We start from the raw sequence: 22500 nt of genomic DNA on the forward strand, positions 1-22500 counted from the left end.
CTGTTGAGAACTGAGAGCAAACTGAGGGTTGATGGGGGGTGGGAGGGAGGAGAGGGTGGGTGATGGGTATTGAGGAGGGCACCTTTTGGGATGAGCACTGGGTGTTGTATGGAAACCAATTTGACAATAAATTTCATATATAAAAAAAAAAAAAAAAAAGAAAAAGACAGCACAAGTGGGAGAGGGGCAGAGAGAGAGGGAGACAGAGAATCCCAAGAAGGTTCCACACTGTCAGTGCAGAGCCCGATGTGGGGCTCAAACTCATGAAACCGTGAGATTGTGACCTGAGCCAAAACCAAGAGTCAGACTGAGCCACCCAGGGGCCCCTGGTCTTTAATCCATTTGGGGTTAATTTTTGTGTATGGTGTAAGATAGCGGTCCAGTTTCATTCTTTTGCAGAATATTTATATTTTTAATTTGCAAATAATTTTAGACTTACAGAAGAGTTGCAAAAACAGCACAAAGAATTCTTGTACATCTTTCATCCAGTTTTCCCTGTAATATATATTTTTAATGTTTATTTATTTTTGACAAAGCGAGAGAGAGAGACAGAGCATGAGCGGCAGAGGGGCAGAGAGAGAGGGAGACACAGAATCTGAAGCAGGCTTGAGGCTCAGGGCTGTCAGCACAGGGCCTGATGTGGGGCTCAAACTCACAGACTGTGAGATCATGACCTGAGCTGAAGTCAGACGCTCAACCGACTGAGCCACCCAGGCGTCCCTATGATTGATATTTTAAACCCCTTATAGTACAATCATCAAAACTAACAAATTAACACTAGTAAAACAGTATTAACTAAACTATAGACTTCATTGAGATTTTACCAACTTTTCTACTAATGTCCTTTTTTGGTTCCTGGATCCATTACAGGACCTCACTTTGCATTTAGTTGTTAGGTCTTATTAATCTCTTTCAATCTGTGACAGTTTCTCCAACTTCCTTTTTCTTTTATGACCTTGACACTTTTGAAAAGTACTTGTCAGGTCTTTTGTAGAATGTCCTTCAATTTGAACTTGTGTGATGTTTTCTTGTATTAGATTGAGGTTATGCATTGTTGGGAAGAATACCAAACAGGTGATGTGCCCATTTCAGTGTGCGTTATGAGGGAATTGATGATGTTGATGTCTCTTTAGTGGCAATATTAACCTTGATCATTTGGTTAAGGTGTTATCTGTCAGATTTTTCTAAGTAGAGTTACTTTGTGTAATTTTTAAATATTTGGGGGAAATACTGTGAGAGTTTGCAAATACACTGTTTTTCCTTAAATGTTCATGTACTAACTTAATATTCATTGGTAGATCTGGCCTGTAGCAATTATTACTGTAGTATTACTGTGATATCATATGTCCTCATTTCTTCTACATTTGTTTATTGGAATTTATCTATAATGAAGTGTTGTCCCTTCTAAATCTTTTATTTATTAATCCAGTTATTTAATCAGGATGAACTTTTGGTTATTTATTTTACTTGGGGGGTTATAGTTCAGTACTATTTTTTGCACAATTTTGAGTACTTTCAGATGTTATAATTCCTGCCTTACAATGTTATTATTTTTTCTTTAAACTGTTAGTTGTATGTTAAGAAAAATATGAGAAGAAAAAATGCTTTTTGTATTTACTCATTTACTTCTTGTGCTCTTCATTTCTTCCTGTGTATCTGGGTTTTCATCTTCAGTCTAAAGAATATCCTTTAGCATTTCTTGTAGTACAGGTCTTCTGCCAATGAATTACTCAATCTTCTGTTTACCAAAAAATGCCTTTGTCTTACCCTCATTTTAAAATAAATATATTTCAGTGGACTTGAAATTCTAGCTTGATAGTGCTTTGAAGTGAAGTTATTCCATTGTCTTCTGGCCTCTATTGTTTCTCAGAAGAAGTCAGCTGTAATTTATATTATAGGTCTTCTGTAGGTAGTATGTGCTTTTTCCCCCAGCTTGTTTCAAGATTTTCTATCTTCTTTATTAAAAAGATAACTTTGACCATTATGTACTTAGGTATTATATTCTTTGCACTTATCTTGCTTGGGGTTTGCTGAGCTTTTCACATCTTAATATTTTTCATCAAATTAAAAAACATTACTTTTCATATTTTCATATTTTTTCTCCTGTCCATTTAATATTTTTCCTGTCCATTCCACTTTCTTTTCCTTCTGGAACTCCCATTATACATATTTGTGACTGGTTGATATTGTTCTATAGGTCTCTAAGATTCTGTTCATTTTTCTTCAATCTCTTTACTGTCCAGATTGGACATGGAGATACATATATATGTATATATATATAATTTTTTATTTTTAGAGAGTGTGAGTGGCAGGGAGGGGCAGAGGGAGAGAGACAGAGAATCTTAAGCAGGCTCCACACTCAGCATGGAGCCAATGTGAGGTTCAGTGCCATGACCCTGGGATCATGGCTGAGCCGAAATCAAGAGTTGGATGCTCAACTGACTGAGCCATCCAGGCGCCCCAGACTGGATCATTTTTGTTCTTTGTCTTCAATAATTTCACTGACTCTTCTGTCATATCTAATGTATTAAACTTGTCCGGCAAATTCATTTCAGTCAATGAACTTTTCAGTTATAGAATTTCCATTTGATTTTTTTTTTACAGTGTACCTTTCTCTGCTGATATTTCATATCATTTGACACATTTAAGCCACCTTTGTCTTTGAACATATAATAAATAGTATGTACCTGGGGCACCTGGGTGGCTCAGCCAGTTAAGCATCCAACTTTGGCTCAGGTCATGATCTCGTGGTTCGTGAGTTTGAGCCCTGCATTGCGCTCTGTGCTGAAAGCTCAGAGCCTGGAGCCTGCTTTGGAGTGTGTGTCTCCCTTTCTGTCTCTGCCCCTCCTCTGCTCACACTCTGTCTCTCTCTCTCAAAAATGAATAAGCTTAAAAAAATTTTTTTAAATAAATAATATGTGTCTGAAAGTCTTTCCTAAATATAACATCTATGACAGGCTTGGGCTTTTTTATTGCTTTTTTTTCCTTGTGAGTTACATTTTTTTTTCTTTGCGTATCTAGTAAATCCTTATTTTATATTGGATAATGTGTTCCTATTTTATATTCTGTTTTAACTCTGAAGAGTGTTGATTTTTGTTCTAGCAGGCTAATCTAACCTAGTGTTGGCTTGTTTTTATACCTTTTATAGGGTTCATATGTAGAAACTCAAGTCATTTTCCAAACTCCTTTAACTTGATACCACTCAATCTCCAAACTATCTCCTCTGTGGATCTTGTTGAGTCTTGGTTTTAGGCATTTTCTTAGGTTAAGAATGAATTTTCATCTATGGGGCGCCTGGGTGGCGCAGTCGGTTAAGCGTCTGACTTCAGCCAGGTCACGATCTCGCGGTCTGTGAGTTCGAGCCCCGCGTCAGGCTCTGGGCTGATGGCTCAGAGCCTGGAGCCTGTTTCCGATTCTGTGCCTCCCTGTCTCTCTGCCCCTCCCCCGTTCATTCTCTGTCTCTCTCTGTCCCAAAAATAAATAAACGTTGAAAAAAAAATTAAAAAAAAAGAATGAATTTTCATCTAGAAAGTGGGTTATTGTTGTTGTCTATTCCCCCCCCCCTTTTTCTTTTTGCTAAGAAAGCCTTACCTTTTTGGTGTCTTAGTTGGACACCATCAATTTTATCAAGGTCTCTCCATTCTGGTTGGGTCTGAAGCCCAACATTTTCCAGCACTGCTTGACCACTTGTGTCTTGTTTCATTCTCAACTCCATTGCAGCTGCTGTCTGGGAAATTTAATATAGTCTCACCTGTGCATGCATAGCCCAGCTTTTGACCAAGGACTCATGGGGAGCTCCCACACAGACTTTCAGTACCCACTTCTGCATAGCTCCCTCCCCTCCTGTGCCTTGCAGATTCTAGGTACTTTTGCAACTCTGAACTGTACTGTACCTTCTCAGCATATTGGGTCCACTATACTCTGCTTGGGCTCCAGGTCCCTGCTCAATGGACAGGAATATTTCCCCAGGCAGACATCCAGGGCAGTCATAGGGTTTACCTCAGGAGTTTGCCTTCTCTCAAGGATCACAGTCTTGTGCTATTTGTTGTCCAGTGCCTGAAAAACAATTGACTCATATGTTTTACCTAGTTTTATAGTAGTTTTTGGTGTGAGGGCTGATTTATTAGTACCTGTTATTTCATCATTGCTGGAATAAGTCCCAGTATATGGTTTTGATGTATGTTCACATTGCCACATGACTGAAATTTTGCTACTTTAACAGTTGAAGAGCTATATGAAGAGATAGCTTGATATTGTTGATGATAAAATTCTTTCTTCCTTATCTCCACACTATCTCAGCAAAAAGGTGCAAATTTAAACTCATTTTTAAATGGTTATGCTGATTTGGTTTATTTAGTTCTTTCATCAAGTGAATGTGGAATGTAAACATTTAAAGTTTTTCATTCTAGGGGCGCCTGGGTTGCTCAGTTGGTTAAGCATTAGACTTCGGCTCAGGTCCTGGTCTCATGGTTCATGGGTTTGAGACCCACATCAGGCTCTGTGCTGACAGTTCAGATCCTGGAGCCTGCTTCAGATTCTGTGTTTCCCTCTCTCTCTGCCTCTCCCCCACTGGCACTCTGAATCACTCTCTCAAAAATAAAAACATAAATAAATAATAAATAAGTTAAAGTTTTTCATTTTTGTTTCTTAAAGTTTATTTTGAGAGAGAGACAGAGAGAGAGAGAGAGAGAGAGAGAGAGAGAGAAAGAAAACTAGTGGGGGAGGGGCAGAGAGAGAAGGGGACATAAGATCCGAAGTGGGCTCTGTGCTCACAGCAGAGAGCCTGATGTGGGGCTTGAACTCACAAACTGTGAGATCGTGACCCCTGAGCTGAAGGTGGGACACTTAACTGACTGAGCCATCCAAGCATCCCTAAAGTTTTTCATTCTTTAATGGTAGTTTGGTTCTCTTAAAAGTCCAGATTCCAAGTTAATTTTTTGTGATCTTTGATGATAGTACTTAATTATCTTCTGATATCTAATATTGCTGATGAGAAGTCTAACTCATGTTTCTTCAGGATAATTTCATTCTCTTTTGTAGTTTTTAGAGTTTTCTCTTTATCCTTGTTATTCTGGGTTTCACTTTGATATGTTCAGCTGTGTGGCTTTTTTTGTGCCTTTTTTTTTTTTTTTTAAGAAATTTATCCTGTTTGGCATTTGGTAATTTTATTCAAACAGTACTTACATCTGTCTTTGTTTTATGGTAATTCTCCATCATTATTTATTATGGATCTATTTTTTTATTTAAAAAATTTTTTAGTGGGGTGACTGGGTGGTTCAGTTGGTTAAGCACCCAGCTCTTGGTTTCAGCTCAGGTCATGATCTCACAGTTCATGAGATTGAGCCCCACGTCAGGCTCCATGCTGATGGTGTGGAGCCTGCTTGAGATTCTCTCTTTCCCTCTGTCTGTCCCTCCCCCACATGCGTGGACACTTTCTCTCTCAAAATAAATAAATAAACTTAAAAAAACCATTAAAAATTTGTTTAGTGTTTATGTCTTTTAAAAGTTTATCCTTAATGTCTTTATAGATTTGTCTATCTTGGAGATTTCATGTAAATGAAATAATACAATATGTAGTCTTTTGTGTCTGGTTTCTTTCACTAAGCCTAATGTTTAAAAAAAATGTTTTTAGAGAAAACGTGAGTGGGGAAGGGCAGAGGGAGACAGAGAATCTTAAGCAGGCTCTATGCTCAGCATGGAGCCTGATACGGGGCTTGATCTCATGACCCTGGGATCATGACCTGAGCTGAAATCAAGTCAGATGCTCAACCCACCAAGCCACCCGGGTGCCCTAGCATAATGTTTTCAAAATTCATCCATGTTGTGGGGCACCTGGGTGGCTCAGTTGGTTTAGCCTCTGACTTTGGCTCAGGTCATGATCTCGTGGTTTGTGAGTTTGGGCCCCACATAGGGCTCTGTACTATCAGCATGGAACCCACTTCAGATCCTCTGTCCCCCGTCTCTCTCTCTGTCCCTCCCTGGCTCTCATGCTCTCTTGCTCTCTCATTAATAAACATTAAAAATTAAAAAAAATTCATCCATATTGTAGTATGGACCAGTACTTCAGTTATTTTTATGGATGAACAATATTGCATATTTTGTTAATCTGTTTATTATTGATGGACATTTGGGTTGTTTCCACTTTTGCCTACTAAGAATAATGCTGCTGTAAAAGATTCAGGTACTACCTTTTCTTTTATTTTTTTTTTTTTAATTTTTTTTTTCAACGTTTATTTATTTTTGGGACAGAGAGAGACAGAGCATGAACGGGGGAGGGGTAGAGAGAGAGGGAGACACAGAATCGGAAACAGGCTCCAGGCTCCGAGCCATCAGCCCAGAGCCTGACGCGGGGCTCGAACTCACGGACCGCGACATCGTGACCTGGCTGAAGTCGGACGCTTAACCGACTGCGCCACCCAGGCGCCCCTACCTTTTCTTTTAAATGTGCTCTTTTACAGTCGCTAATCTGCCTTCCCTAACATGTTCATTTCAAACACTGTATCTTTAATTTCCAAGATTTCTAATAGAGTTTTCCCCTCTTTCTGTTTGATATGGCGATGTGTTCTTTTTTGAAAAAATTTTTTTTATTTGAGTATAGTTGACACATAGTACTACATAAGTTTCAGATATACAGCATAGTGATTCATCATCTCTACAGGTTGTGCTATGCTCAATACAAGTGTAGCTACCATCTGTCGTCATACACTATTATGACATCATTGACTATATTTCCTATGCTGTAGCTTTTATTCTCATAACCTGTTCATTCCATAACCACATGCCTATATCTGTTACTCCCAATCCCCCATTTTCCCATCCCCCATTCCCCTCTCCTCTAGCAACCATAAGTTTGCTGTCTGTATTTATAGGTCTGATTCTGCTTTCTCTTTGTTTATTCATTTGTTTTTGTTTTCACTTATGAATGAATTCATAGGGTGATTTTTACGGCTGTGTAATACTCCATTGTATGTATGTGTGTATGTATATATCAATAGCTATCTATATATGATGTAGATGTATATATACTTATATATACATACATGTATACATATGTATATACACACACACGCGTGCATAGCACATCTTCATCCACTCATCTATCAATGGATATTTGGGTTGCTTCTATATCTTGACTATTGTAAATAATGCTGCAGTAAATATAGGGGTGCATATATCTTTTTGAATTAGTTTTCTCCTTTTCTTTATGTAAATACCCAGTAGTGGAATTATTGGATCATATGGTAGTTCTATTTTTAATTTTTTGAGGAACCTCCATACTTTCTTCCATAGTCACTATACCAATTTACTTTCCCACAAACAGTGCATGAGAGTTCCTTTTGGATCCACATTCCTACCAATACTTGTTATTTTTTGTGTTTTTCATTTTAGCAGTTCTGACAGGCACAAGATGATATCTCATTATGGTTTTGATTTGCATTTCCCTGATGATGAGTGATGTTGAGCATCTTTTCATGCATCTGTTCGCCATCTGTATGTTGTCTTTGGAAAAATGTTCAGATCTTACCATTTTTAATTGGATTATTTGTTGGGGAGGTTGGTGTTGAGTTGTTCTTTATTTATTTTGGATATCAACCCCTTATATATATCATTTGTAAATATTTTCTTTCATTCAGTAGATTGCCTTCTTGTTTTGTTGATAGTCTTCTTTCCTTTCAGATTGTTTTTTAATTCTGTTTCCTCATGTATAAGTTTTATTAGTTGATATGTGTCATATTTTTCATGTTATTGGTCTTTGTTGGTTGGTAACTTTTAGATAAGAGCTAATTGTCCATCATCCATTTGTTTTGAACACATTCTGCATTGACAGGGTTCCAATAGGAAGCTCTCTGTTGCTGAGCCCTAATCTTGCAGGATATGTATCTTAGATTAAATTTTGCTTGTGTGGTAAGATACAAAGCTCTTGCATCTTAATAGACTACATAGTTCTGAGTCTTATCTCCACTTACATGACGTAGTTCTAAGGCTTGTGTCAGTGATCCTGCTACTAGCATCACTTGGCTTTAATCAACTCTCTGGTAGTTTGTGTTTTGGGTCCTTGTTTAGATCTCCAGTGTATGGCCTGTGTGGATCTTGCTCTTACATCTATGGCTATTGCCATATTAGCCCTATGTATTTTTCCCTAGTCCAGGCCCCAAAGATGGTGCACATCTTTGGTCCTCACCTACCATTGTGGATTTTCTTTTTTCCTTTCTGAAGATAAGGGGAATCTCTCTCTCCATTTCTGGTCTGTAAAGATTTGTCTCTTTTTCTCACCATGACTATGTATTTTCTAGACTATGTATTTATTAAGATTTAAAAATACTTGTTTTGGGGCACCAGACCAGCTCAGTCGGTTGAGTGTCTGACTTTGACTCAGGTCGTGCGCTCACAGTTTGTGGGTTCAAACCTGGGTCGGGCTCTGTGCTGACAGCTCAAAGCCTGGAGCCTGCTTAGGATTCTGTGTCTCCCTCTCTCTCCATGCCTCCCCCACTCGTTCTTGTTCTCTCTCCCTCTCTCTCTCTCTCTCTCAAAAATAAGTAAAAATTAAAAAGAAATTAAAATACTTGCTTTAGTAGGTGATGGGTATTAAGGCAGGCACTTGTGATGAACACCAGTTGATGTATGACAGTGTTGAATCACTATATTGTTCACCTGAAACTAATATTACACTGTTACGTTAACTGGAATTTAAATAAAAACTTAATTTTTTTTATCATTTTATGTGTTTGAATGGGAAGGTGCAGTTTCTTTTTTTTTTTTTTAATTTTTTTTTTTAACGTTTATTTATTTTTGAGACAGAGATAGAGCATGAATAGGGGAGGGTCAGAGAGAGAGAGAGGGAGACACAGAATCCGAAACAGGCTCCAGGCTCCGAGCTGTCAGCACAGAGCCCGACGCAGGGCTTGAACTCACGAACCGCGAGATCATGACCTGAGCCGAAGTCGGACGCTTAACCGACTGAGCCACCCAGGCGCCCCGGGAAGGTGCAGTTTCAACATATGCTCAACTTATCTTGAAATAGAAGGCTTTGGGGTGCCTAAGTGGCTCAGGCGGTTAAGCATCCAACTCTTGATTTCAGCTCAGGTTACGAACTCACAGTTTGTGAGTTCGATGCCCACGTCCAGCTCTGCACTGACGGTGTGGAGCCTGCTTGGGATTCTCTGTCTCCCTCTCTCTCTGCCACTCTCCTGCATACACTCTCTCTTTCAAAGTAAATAAATAAACATTAAAAAAGAAATAAAAGGCTTTTATTTAGTTTTATTGTTCTGCCTTTCACATTTAACTCTAGTCAGTCCATCTGGGTGTGTGTGTGTGTGTGTGTGAAGTGAGGCAATTGAAACTGATTTTCCACAAATAACTACACATTTTCTTTTAAATTGTTAATTAGATTTCTGGAGAATTCAGTTATTGACAATACTTTTTCTTATGTATCTACATGTTTTACCCATTCTGCACTGTATCAGTACTTCAAAGACAAGGGTAGGACTCAGGAACAAATTTTCTCTTATTTCACAAAAGGTAATTTAATCACAGTAAAAAGGGGTCACTTTAGGTCAGAAAGTTGGTCAGTGGTAAAACTAGATTGATGCAAGGCATCTTGGTTCAATGCCAAGTTCACTAAACCTCAGTGTAGCACAACCTTGCTGCCATATTATCCCAAGCTTTACAATTGAATTATATTTGAAAAACAAATAATGGCAAGAAAAATACTACCCACTAAGATTGATAGCTAGTACTTGATCTTGGTAATGTCTGTACTTTCTGAGGTTACAGATTTATTAGATATGTAGTATGAGTGCTGTAGGAGAGAGTTGTGCTTTTATTTTAGGATGCATTTTATTATTGTTTTTAAAGTTGGATTCTTGTATAATATCAACACTGCCAACCTCATTTACAAAATCTTTGTTTTTAGTTCTCCATTATACTAGTAATGTAGAGGAGAAATAAGGGATGGCATTTTATAAAATGGGAGATTTGTTTTTTTTTTCCTTTATAATATGAGTGCCAAGATACAGAAAGGAAGGACAATGATGCAAATTTTGAGGTTCTCTTTGTTGATGATGCAGGACCACCTGGTGCTTTGTGGAAGTTCTAAGTTAACATATGTAAACATACCAAGTGGTTAATTTGTGAACAAAATTAGGAAGAGTTTGTTTTACTTTGTAAAGACTACCTTATTAAATAAAGAAAGTACCGCATTAGGTAAATGCCTGAGAGGGCCATTCTTGAATTTTTCTGCTTTTAATTCTAAATTAGCTCACTTACTGGATTTGTGTTTATCAAACAATGAATTAATTTATTGAAAACAGAAGAATATAAGCTAGAGCTGTCAGTTCTGAAGATATCTAGCTTTGGACATGACCTTGTGGAAATTAACTGAAAATACAAATTGATTTAGCAAATGTGAAAAATTGAAAACATGAGATTAAATGTCTTAACCCCATAAAGTAATTCTAAATGTTCAAGCAATTTGCTGATGCATAGCCATTTCCAGTCATACTTCAAATTTTGCAGATAATCTTTTCATCAGGGAAATGCCTTCTTGGCTCATCAGTTTAATAAACAATTCCAGAAACTCTGGTACTTATCCAAACTGCCTTTTTATTTATTTATTTTTTGTCTCCATTTCTTCTCACACAGAAATACAATCTATACTGCCCGGATTCTCTGCAAAGCTGAACTGGACTTCAGAAGAAGCCAGCTCTTCTCAGGACATATCAGGGGTAACACCCTTCCAGATGATTTTTGAGGCAGGTTTTGTTGTGGTTCTATAAATTACTGATATCTTGATTCTCATTTTTCTACAAATATAATAATAGGAAAGAAAAGCCTAGGTCCATCACAGTTCCAAGTTGAAATGAAATAAGGCATTGGCTCCCAAACTTCTCTGTGCAGATTTCAACACCCCCCCCCCCCCCCGCCCCGTAGCTTCGAAATGACTGGTATTTGTGTCCCACTCCAAGAGATTGTGATTTAATTGGCCTAGGGTGTTGGATTAGTTTGCTCAGGTTGCCATAAAGAAATACTATGGATTGGGTGGTTAAACAACAGAACATTTTTTCCTCATACTTTTGGAGTCTAGAAGTTTAAGAATAAGGTGCCTTGTCACTGTTTCCTCACATGGTTCCTCTGTGTATATGTGGTGGGAGAGCTCTCTAATTAGTCTACCACTTCTTATAAGGACATCTTCCTGTCAGATTAGGGCTCCACGTTTATGACCTCATTTAACTTTATTTATGTCCTCAAAGCTCTGTCTCCAAATACAGTCACATGGGGGGCTAGGGCTTCAATGTATGAATTTTAGGGAATACAATTTAGTCCATACTGGTGTGGCCTGGGCTTTAAAATATTTTTGAAATCCCAGATGAAAAAAATTCCCAGGTGATTCCTAATGTGCAGGTAAACTTGAGAACCACTGAAATTAAGCCATTATTTGAGTTTGGATCTCCTGAAAGACAAAATAAAAATGGATTCCCAGTGTAGATCCTATTGGCATACATTTTATTAGGTTGACTTAAAGATCTTTATTGATTTATTTGTAGCCCAGATTTATGAGTGACAGTTGAGTTTTCCATTCCCTTTAACAATTCTGTGATTCCCTATTCTTTCTTTCCTTTGAATTTGTGGAGACATAAAGAATTAGAGTACTTTAAACATTCTCCCAAGAAGCACTTGGGAGGCCTTTCTTCACGTTTGGACAATTATATGCTCCTTCTCAAAGGAAAGGGGTGCAGTATTGCGACAATAGATATCCCTGGCCGTGCCTTATCTTCTTTAGGAGAATGATGAGTAAACAATCTGGAGCAATTAATGGTTAGTCAGCTCTGAAACTATTAACATTAAGTAGCAATAAAAAAGCTGATTTCAGTGAACCAAGGAAATCAGTTCTAGTAAAGGAGATCATGTGTTTTAGCCAGTCTAAACAAACAATGATAATTCTTACACGTAACATTTATGTATATTATTTAAGCCTCCCAACAACTCTGTGAAGAACAGAGATTATCACCCAATTTACAGATACAAGAAAACTGAGATTCAGAGAATTAGATTGACTTTCAAGGGTCATATGAAAGTTAAGCGACAGGATTAGAATTTGAACCAAAGTCTTGTACTCATATTAATCAGGTCTGTTTGAATATTTATTCACTCATTGACAAACCTGTGTTTGTTCAAGCCGGCCTCACTTTGCTAGATGTTGAAGGTACAGTGACCCAAGACATGTTACTTGATTCCAAGAAACCTGAAATCTAAAGGAAAAGATAAACAAGCAAACAAATAATTATAATACACTGTAAATGTATTATGATAGAGGTAGGATATATATATATAGGAAGGATATCTAACCCAATGGGAAGTGCCCAGTTCTCATCTCTTGATGAGACTGAAAACAGATTATCTGATATAAGGAGTTCAGAGACTTGAAAGAATAGGGATTTGTCTTCAGATTGATAAAGTTTGTCTTATTTTTTTTCCTTATTGCAAAAGCAGTGTTTCCCTCAGGAAAATCAGAGAGAGCATCTAGAACACAGATAATTTGACATAATCAAGGTAGCCACTGTTAACATCCTAGTGTGCACCTTTTCACATAAGAGTGAGGCATTTCAGTTTCAGGTTTTTAGAATGGTACCATTCCAAATTATGGCCATGGAAATAGGTGGCTGGAAATGCATGGAGGTCAAGGTCGTTGGGAGTTGAAGAGGTCAGGAAATTGTTGCTTAGACAGGCCATCTACTTGGATGTGGAAGTCAACCCATATGATGGTATGTCTTAAAGTGCTGAGGGAAACTGATCTCAGTGCCTGCAGTCAGCTGGTGATCCATGAAGAGTGGGGAAGAGTAGTATGACCTCAGAGGAACAAGGATTCCCTGAAATGAAAGCATTGGTTCTATTACATCTCTTGTCTCTGGTACTATGCAGCTATTTAAAAGATACTTGAATGAAGGAAGTGAGAAGGGGAGATTGTGAACAAGCTAATTATATATACCTCAAATGGGGAGAAGGGTTAGATAGCAAGGTTCAGAGCAGAGGCTAGTGAATGGAGACATCTGTGAAAAAGCTATAATAAATGATCCACTGCTTTGGGCATGTGAGGAAAGCTAATCCCAGGAAATACGAAGAGAGCTTCATTTAGGAGAGATGCATAAGCTCAGAGTTAGTCTTGTGTCTTGCATCTTGGAGTCCATTAGGCTGGATAACATGTACTTCCAAAAACAATTTGATTTTACAAGATCTTCTTGAAAGCTTTATCCATTTTTATATTTATTTTTGCCATAATATTAAAAATGATAAAATTGGTAGAGATAAACATATATACATATAAACATCTTCATACTTATATTTATCGATCTCTGTTTCTCTAACTAGAGACAGGAAGAGACAGAGGCACTGACTGACTTTCTTCTAGACAGTCATATAGGGCCCATGACTACATAAGTTCAGTTTGAAAATATAAAACAGCTCTGATATTCTGTGATATAATTAGATTTGTATTTAAAGGTGAAGGCTGAACATATGATTCGGTAGTGGTTTCTGCTGCCCAGGGCTTGCAGCATCTGTTTTTTCCTAACACACTTAAGTAAATTCACTGCTTCTATAGATATGTTAGGCTGGGGTACTGCGTTCCTAACACCCAACTGTAAAAGGCTGTAAAAGACTTTGTAGACATACACATATACATATATTCTCTCTCTCTGTTTCTCTCAATAATTTATGAGTAGATCTTAAAAGGAGGCATTTGCTTTATGTTAACTATCCTCTGCTGATAGGACATTAGGTCACTTTATCTTCTCAATCTGAATTAGGTGCCAGTCTTTCTTGTGCATTTCTTTAGCATCTCTTATATATCTAAATCATAAAACTTTCACATTGTCATATAAGTTATTTGTCTTTCCCTTCTACTTAACTGAACTCTTCAAATTCAGAGATTGTTTTATTTCCTCTGTGGGCCCAAGTATATAATAAGCTTCATTGAGTATTTTGAGTGGATAATTGAGTAGTTTGCATAAGTGTTGCCTATCAGGGTCCATAAAAGTAATGATAGATAACATAATATCTGATTCAGGAAGCTATATGCACTGAAAATGAACTTTCTTGGAGAGACAGCATTGCATAGTGGAACGTGGACTTTGAAACAAGTCATATCTAGGTTTGAATCCCAGTTCTTAACTAGACACGTGTGACCTTGGACAAATCAAACAGCTTATTTAGTCTCATTATTTTCATAAATAAAATGGGGAAATTTCCTACTTGCGTACAAACTGTTTGGCATGTAGCAGGTGTTCAGTAAATGGTACCTCTCATCATTATTAATTGTAGCCTCTTTCTGGTAGCTGCTGAAGGAATTTACACTTACTTGGTTGCTTTACTGCTAGATATAATTAGCCCTTTCTATGATGTACCCTATAATAACAAAGGCTACAGAAGTTTGAAATTGTTCCAAGAAGTTGTTTTGGAAGTGCTAATTACAGAAAATGCTTCGAAGAGATCATTGCTTTTCTACTATTTGAACATTTTATGATAAAAATTTTTAAATGAAGGATGTGACTGTGATGTGTATGCTGCAGTTATAACTTAATTACCACTGTTTTTGTGTATGAAAAATCTTAGATCTGTATCCAGAATTTTCTAATAATTCCCATCCATTTTTCTGATAATTTTTGCTAATGATTCTGTAATAATCTAATTTCCCCACCCATTGCACAATTCTTGATCTCATTTTCAGTGTGCTTACAAAAAGTATTACAAGAATTTATTCTTTCTGTTTCTTCCTCATTGTGTTATGATATTTTGAGATCTGGGACCATTTTTTTCTTAATATGTACCTACTACATGGCTCTGTATTCTCAGAGCCACCAATAACTTACTGATATTTTTTTACTCTATTTCTTCTTCTCATTTTCCTCAACTTCTCCATTTTGTAGAAGACTCTTTATAACTTTAGTTTTAGGGGCACTGTATTAAATACAATGAGCCATTATAGGATAGTGGTTAATACTAAAGCTTTGAATCCAGATCAGGTAACCTTAAGAAAGTTGTTTGACCTCTTTGAGACTCATTTTTTTCATCCACAGAATGTGGGTTATGTGTATGTAATAGGGCTTTTGTGAGGGGTAAATGAGGTAGTTAATACAAGTAAGGTACTTTTGCTCCATTCCTGGAATAGAGAAAATCCTCATTAAATTGTAAATTTTATTGTATTTATAGGGAGGTATCTGGGTATGCTTGAAAGAGCATGGACAGTTAGTGTTAGACAGACTTAAGGTCAAATTCTGGCTCTATCACTGAACCGCTGAGTAACCTTAGGCAAGTTGCTTAACTTCTCTGAACCTCATTTAAAAAAACCTACAGAGAAGATAGTACCTGCCTCCAGGTTTGTTGTGAGGTAATGTAGATACAGCACCTGCAAAATGCTTGATGCTTGCTATATAGTAGGCATTCAACAAGTGATATCTACTATTGTTGCCATGTATAATATATACTTTCAGATTATTATTTGGTCCTTAAAACAGTTCTGTGAGGGAGAATGGGTAACTGTTATTCCTGTTTTGAAGATTAGTAAATGAAGTCCAAAGCAATTAAGTGATTTTTTTTCATGGTTACGTATGTAATTTTATAGAGCTAGTACTAGAACACAGGTCTTCTGACTTGTGAGATTTTTGCTTTATAGCTTTCCCTAAAAAATAAAGTTTAGATAAATGGATTGATGATGAAAAGTAGGTTCCTTTTAGTGTCTGTTAATTTCACTCCATTCTTCTTTTTTTTTTTAATTTTTTTTTCAACGTTTATTTATTTTTGGGACAGAGAGAGACAGAGCATGAACGGGGGAGGGGCAGAGAGAGAGGGAGACACAGAATCGGAAACAGGCTCCAGGCTCCGAGCCATCAGCCCAGAGCCTGACGCGGGGCTCGAACTCACGGACCGCGAGATCGTGACCTGGCTGAAGTCGGACGCTTAACCGACTGCGCCACCCAGGCGCCCCATCACTCCATTCTTAATAGAGATTGACTCTCACATCAGGATGGCAGAGCTAAGAAAGAGTTAACGCTTCTTAGCTCTGGTCTGATACTTTTAAATTTGTTACAAAAAGTGGTTTTGAGATTGTGGGTTTTACTCTGACCTTTGTTCACATGTCTCCTAAAGTTCCATGAAATAGTTTAACCCAAGGAATGATGGCTGTTAGATTCCCTTTTGTATCCAATTCTTAGACCATCCCCTTGGATGTCTGAGAAGCTTTCTAAGGTGAGAGTTACCTTTATAGGAAGAAATATCACAGTTTAATTCATTTGTGCTCCTGGGTTTGTGTATATGTGGTAGAAGTTTTTGTTGGATTTTTACAGGTTGATGAAAAGCCCAGAACTTTGATGACAGATAGTTTGGTGATAAAGAACTTTTTACGCAGAATCATCATGGTACACCCTAAGGTAAGCTGTTCTTTTGCATAGTAATGATTCTTTTAAATCACATGTTTTCAAGAGACCTCTACTCTGTAGGACGTGGAAGGATATGCTTGGTCCTCTTTTCTTTTAATGACAATGATTACAACTTTAATATTGAATTGATTTGATTTCTGTGCCCCTAACACAGTGTTGGTGTTGGTCATGTGATATAGTTGATAGCCCTTGAATATAGAGCTTTCTTTGGGTTGTTGTTTTTACTTCCATATTATTTTATTGTATCAGTTTAGATACTTTTTTGCCTCCTCTGTGCTTCATTTTTCTGGATAATAAACCTTGCTGATTATTTCCTCCTTTTCCAAAGTGACTATAAGAGCAAATCAGGAAATTCTGACAAAGTACTTCAAACTTTGGAGAGCTATAATTTTTATTATTACATGTAGTTAGATATGTTTATAGGGATGTACACTGTTAAGTATGGTATATAACTTCTCCCTTTTTTCTCTTTCTAGAGTCAACTTTTTATGTCTTTGGCAGGGTTCAGTGCATATTATATGCCAGTTACTTCTGAGTCCTTTCCATACACTTATTCACTCACCTAATGCAACAGCCCTTGTGAAGTAGGTTTTATCATCATCATTCCCATTTTACAGCTGAAGAAACTGTGGTATAGAGGTTAAATAACTTGCAGAGCCAGGATTTGAAGTCAGGCAGTCTAGCTCTAGAGTCTTCTATTACATAGGAAGGAAAATGTAAATCAAAAGTAGGAAATAATTAGAACAGTGAAGTGAATTGGAGGACATAAAAGTCAGATGGGGGGAAGGGAAGAAAACACAAAGAAAAAAGCATGGAATGTTCTATATATGAAAACCATGGAAAAAATGGAGAGAAAAATCAATAGTTCTTTTAAGGGGGAGAAGATATAACTGGGAGAACAGCAGAGAACAAAAGTTAGGATATTCTGATAATCTGTGACCACTTGGAATTGAAGTGTAGGACTCAATATAAATTTAGATGCAGAATTTGAGCACAGGTAAATGTTAATTGTGTTAGTTGTTTAGGGAAAGTGCAAGTGAAAACAAGGTGATGTAAAGAATATCTACACCTTTGGGAATTAAGTATGGAAGTTTTTTAAAATTTTTTTTTCAACGTTTATTTATTTTTGGGACAGAGAGAGACAGAGCATGAATGGGCGAGGGGCAGAGAGAGAGGGAGACACAGAATCGGAAACAGGCTCCAGGCTCTGAGCCATCAGCCCAGAGCCCGACGCGGGGCTCGAACTCACGGACCGCGAGATCGTGACCTGGCTGAAGTCGGACACTTAACCGACTGTGCCACCCAGGTGCCCCATTATGGAAGTTTTTTAATCTCCATCCTTGTTCATGTTAAATCTCATACCCCATTTACTTTGCAGATTAGATTTAATTTCAGTGTAAAGGTGAATGGAATCCTTTCCTTGGAAATCTTTGGGTAAGTCTTTAAATCAATGGCTTAAATTTATGCCATGGTTTTATAGTTTTTCTCAGTCATTATTGCCCTATTTCTAGTAGCTTCACAGTTTGACTTCTTGACCCAAAGTTACCTTGAAACTAATTTTCTGAGACTCCCACATTTTCTTATTCTATATTAACTTTTAATGAGTAAGTAGATTCATCTATATCTTTTCGTGTCTTTCCCTCTCACCAGAGTGGGTGATCTTAAAAATTTCCATTTCCCTTTGGTTAGTTGGCTGTTGGATTCCAGTAATCTCTGTGGGTGGTGGTGGTCATGGGCCAAAATTTGTATCAGGTAAAGATTGGTTTTAGAATCTGTGAACTATGGCTTAGCTTTTCTTTGCTTTCCAGGACAAAGAACGAACCCACTTTGAACCTGTCGAATGGAATTGCTCTTGTTACAAACTATCAACATTATGTGAGGTGAAGGATGAAAGCATTGTTGTCCCTCTCCATGTTTTATTCTCCTGTTATGAGTATGAGTGTGGGTAGAAATTGAACATAGCCTCATTTGTCATTTCTTAGTGCCAGGCATTAGCTTCTCTGTAAGAAAAGTGGAAGTAAAACTTTTAATCTATTTGTATTGAAAACTCTCATTATTTCTGGCTCCTTGAATGTATTCTAATTGACCTGAGAACATGTCCCTTCTCCTTTCCATGTCTTATTTTTTCTATAAATGAAACAACAAATTTCAATCTTATTTACATATGAGAAGAGAGGAAGGACTTGAGAAGGTTCCTTGAACTCTTGGCTAGAAAGATACTATGAACACAAAGGAATTCTTTATATATTATTTTTTGTGCATTGGCATTTTTCAAAGGTTTGGAAATCATCTCTACCTCCACCTCCAGACTACAAAAAAAATCCATGGAGAAGATGGCAAATAAATGGAATTTATTCCTCTGCCTTGCCTTCCTAAGAGAATCCAAAGTGAACATGCATATAGCAAGAAAAAAAAAACAATTTATGATTTAGTCCAAGTAATTTATTCTTTATTCAGTAGTTTCGACTCCATTTGTATGCCCTGAATCAGCACTGGTAGTCATAGGATCTTAAGGTTTGAAGACACTGTTTATGGCTTTTTAGTCTGTTTTTTTACTCTTAGCCAAAAGTCCACTTCAGATTAGAATTTTTTCATTCTTTAATATGTGCAGTAAATAAAGTCCCCACTCTGTATCTATCTTTAGTAGTCCTTTACTATCATACAATCCTTAAAGTTAGACAGCTCATTATCAGAAATTTACTGAAAAAGTTTAAGCCTCTGAACCAGTGTTTGTGGACATATATTCCTGGATGACCTCATCAGTTTAAAGAGAGAGGAAAAATGCTCATTAATATTTCTTCCTATTTAAAAAAGAAAAGCTCGGGGCGCCTGGGTGGCGCAGTCGGTTAAGCGTCCGACTTCAGCCAGGTCACGATCTCGCGGTCCGTGAGTTCGAGCCCCGCGTCGGGCTCTGGGCTGATGGCTCAGAGCCTGGAGCCTGTTTCCGATTCTGTGTCTCCCTCTCTCTCTGCCTCTCCCCCGTTCATGCTCTGTCTCTCTCTGTCCCCAAAATAAATAAATTTTGAAAAAAAAAAATTTAAAAAAGAAAAGCTGTTAGAAAGTAAGCAAGTATCAAATTTCACTAGATTCTTTTAGGAGAGAAAGATGCCCTAATTTTTTCTCATTACTCCTATCAAACAGTAACCTCGGACTCCTTCAGGAGAAGGTGTAGCATGTGTGAGAGCAGATCTAAGTATTACAGGGCTAGTTTTAGGCTGTTGTGATTCAGGGACCCCTTCACCCCTACCCTCACCATGCTAATCTTTGATCTTGGAAACTTCTGCTCAGAGCTGTAGACTAATTTCAGTGGAGGAAATATACATTAGTGAATATAAAACTGCATAGTGGCAGGGATGCCTGGAGGGCTCAGTTGGTTAAACGTGTGACTTTGGCTCAGGTCATGATATGGTTTGTGGGTTCAAGCCCTGTGTCGGGTTCTGTGCTGACAGCCTGGAGCCTGCTTCAGATTCTGTGTCTCCCTCTCTCCCCCCATCACCCGCTCACTCTCTTCTCCCTCAAAAATAAATAAACATTAAAAAAAATTTTAAACTGCATAGTGGCAGCAGAAACAGTAGCCATGATATCATTCCTGAAATTCCAGTTTGTCTGCTCTTTCTATTGCTTGTGATTCCCTGAGACACAAGTTACTTATTCCAGTAAAACTAATATGGTAGATTATATGATTATGTATATGCTAGAGATATCCAAAGACTTTTGAATGCCCCGAAAATAATTTCTTAAGGGGCACCTGGCTGGCTCTGCCAGTAGAGCATGTGACTCTTAACCTTGGGGTCCTGAGGTCAAGCCCCCCATGTTGGGTGTGGAGCCTATTTTATTTATTTTTAAAGATTTTATTTTAAGTAACCTCTACACCCAGTGTGGGGCTCAAACTCACAACCCTGGGATCAAGAGTCACATGTTCCACTGAGCCAGTCAAGCATGCCATCATAGAGCCTACTTTAAAAAAAAAAAAAGAAGAAAAGGAAAAAAATAAAAATAAAATAATTTCTTTTTTTTTTTTTTAAATTTTTTTTTTCAACGTTTATTTATTTTTGGGACAGAGAGAGACAGAGCATGAACAGGGGAGGGGCAGAGAGAGAGGGAGACACAGAATCGGAAACAGGCTGCAGGCTCCGAGCCATCAGCCCAGAGCCTGACGCGGGGCTCGAACTCCCGGACCGTGAGATCGTGACCTGGCTGAAGTCGGACGCTTAACCGACTGCGCCACCCAGGCGCCCCTAAAATAATTTCTTAAGAAAGAAAAAGTCTAAATTTATCTTACCTGTTTTTTGACAGTAGACCAAAATTTGGTGCAGCTCAATTACTCTGCAGTCGAATCCATCCTGTGCTAGGACATCCAGTAATGCTTTTCATCCCCGATGACGTGGCTGGCATGGGCTCGTTGGGAGAACTGATACTCACTCCAGCTGCTGCTCTGTGTCCCTGCCCAAAGGTCTTTTCCAACCAGCTGAATAGAGTTTCTTCAGTTTCCATATCCTTTTGATGATAAACTCCATCAAAATTTTCAACTTTGTTTTGAAAAATGAATTTTTATATCCCAATTCTAGAAAAGCCTTTAGCATATAAACTCTGTATCTAGAAGCCAGTATAATTTGTATAAAAACAAAAATCCAGTGTGAAATCCAGTCTTGAGAAATTTTCCCCAAATACTGAAAACTATAAAATGTGACATATGTGCCACATTCTTTTCATATAATCCAATATGACTGAAGCATGGAATGGTGCAAGCAGGAGAGATGAGGCTGGAAAATGGTGGACATGGTGGCTCTTTTGTATCACACTTAGGATTGTGAACTTCATTCTCTGTATAGCGGGAAACCATTGAATGTTTTAGGCATCTCAAGCAGCATTGTACAGGATGGGTAGGAGAGATAAGTCAGTAATGACTAAGTGAATAAGTGAACTGGGCAAGAGATAATGCTCGCCTGAATCAAAAATGTGATGAGCAGGAAAAAGAGAGACTTATCACTTGAAGGAATCAGTATAATGAGGCAAGCAATTCATTGTGGGGGTAGGGAGAGATTAGGGGCAGGGATGGCCAAAATTGATGTTAATATTTCTATATCCAGAATAGGCAAATCTATAGAGACAGGAAGTAGATAGATAGGGATTTGGTGGGGGGAGGATGGTAAAAATGTCCTAAAATTGATGGTGGTGATGGTTGCACAACTCTTTGAATATACTATAATCCATTTATACACTTTAAGTGGGTAAGTTGTGTGCTGTGTGATATGTTTAAATCTCAGCTGTTTAAAAACATTTCCATAGGGCCCCTGGGTGGCTCAGTCGTTAAGCATCTGACTTTGGCTCAGGTCATGATCTCATGGTTCGTTAGGTCGAGCCCCATGTCAGGTGAGCTTGAGCCCTGGGTAAACACGAGCCCCACTTCGGGTGAGCCCTGCTTCTCTCTCTGTCTCACGCCTGCCGCCCCCCTTGCTGCCCTGGGATTCTCTCTCTGTTTGTCCCTTGTTCACTTGCGCCATTTCTCCCCCTGCCAAAAAAAACCATTTCAATAGATGGCTGACAGAATAATGATACTATCAATAAGATACAAATCATAAGTAGCAGATTTGGAAGGTAAAGATTAGCTTAGCTTTAAACATGCTAAGTTTGTAGTTTCTGTAGGACATCCCTTGAAAATGGCAAGTATAGCTATATAGAAATTTTGGTCTGGAATTTGGAAGTGGCCAATTTAGAGATAAATTTTAGAGCCTTAGCATTTTCTCCATCGGAAAGTAAAGTATAGTGCTGTGGTTAGAGCATGGAACAAGAGTGTAAATACTAGATTCACCACTAATTGGCTGTGACTTCATGTAGTTTACTCAACCAGCCTAAGGCTTTATTTCCTCCGCTTGAAAATGGAGATAATAGGGGCACCTGGGTGGCTCAGTTGATTGAGCAGCAAACTCCTGATTTCAGCTCAGATCATTATTCCAGGTCATGGGATCCAGCCCTGCGTTGGGCTCCATGTGGAGTGTGGAGCCTGCTTAAGGTTCTCTCTTTCTCTCCCTCTGCCCTTCTCCCTCGCTCATGCATTCTCTTTCTCTAA

General features: G+C 38.1%; 1 protein-coding gene across 8 annotated transcripts in view; it reads left to right on the forward strand.

Moving 5' to 3' along the window:
• Positions 1-22500, forward strand: part of TOP6BL (TOP6B like initiator of meiotic double strand breaks) — a 120066-nt gene that overhangs the window by 63605 nt on the left and 33961 nt on the right. For 7 of the 8 annotated variants that reach the window (XM_040466000.1, XM_040465997.1, XM_040465995.1 and 4 more), the window contains 5 exons: positions 10642-10751; positions 16338-16421; positions 17809-17864; positions 18239-18310; positions 20727-20922. In XM_040466000.1, the coding sequence (XP_040321934.1) occupies positions 10642-10751; positions 16338-16421; positions 17809-17864; positions 18239-18310; positions 20727-20922 (518 nt within the window). The remainder of the gene's footprint in view (positions 1-10641; positions 10752-16337; positions 16422-17808; positions 17865-18238; positions 18311-20726; positions 20923-22500) is intronic. The other variant, XM_040465996.1, reaches the window with a different exon arrangement.

This window comes from Herpailurus yagouaroundi, unplaced genomic scaffold (genome assembly GCF_014898765.1).
Source record: "Herpailurus yagouaroundi ecotype Mexico unplaced genomic scaffold, PumYag 569, whole genome shotgun sequence".
Lineage (NCBI taxonomy): Eukaryota > Metazoa > Chordata > Mammalia > Carnivora > Felidae > Herpailurus > Herpailurus yagouaroundi.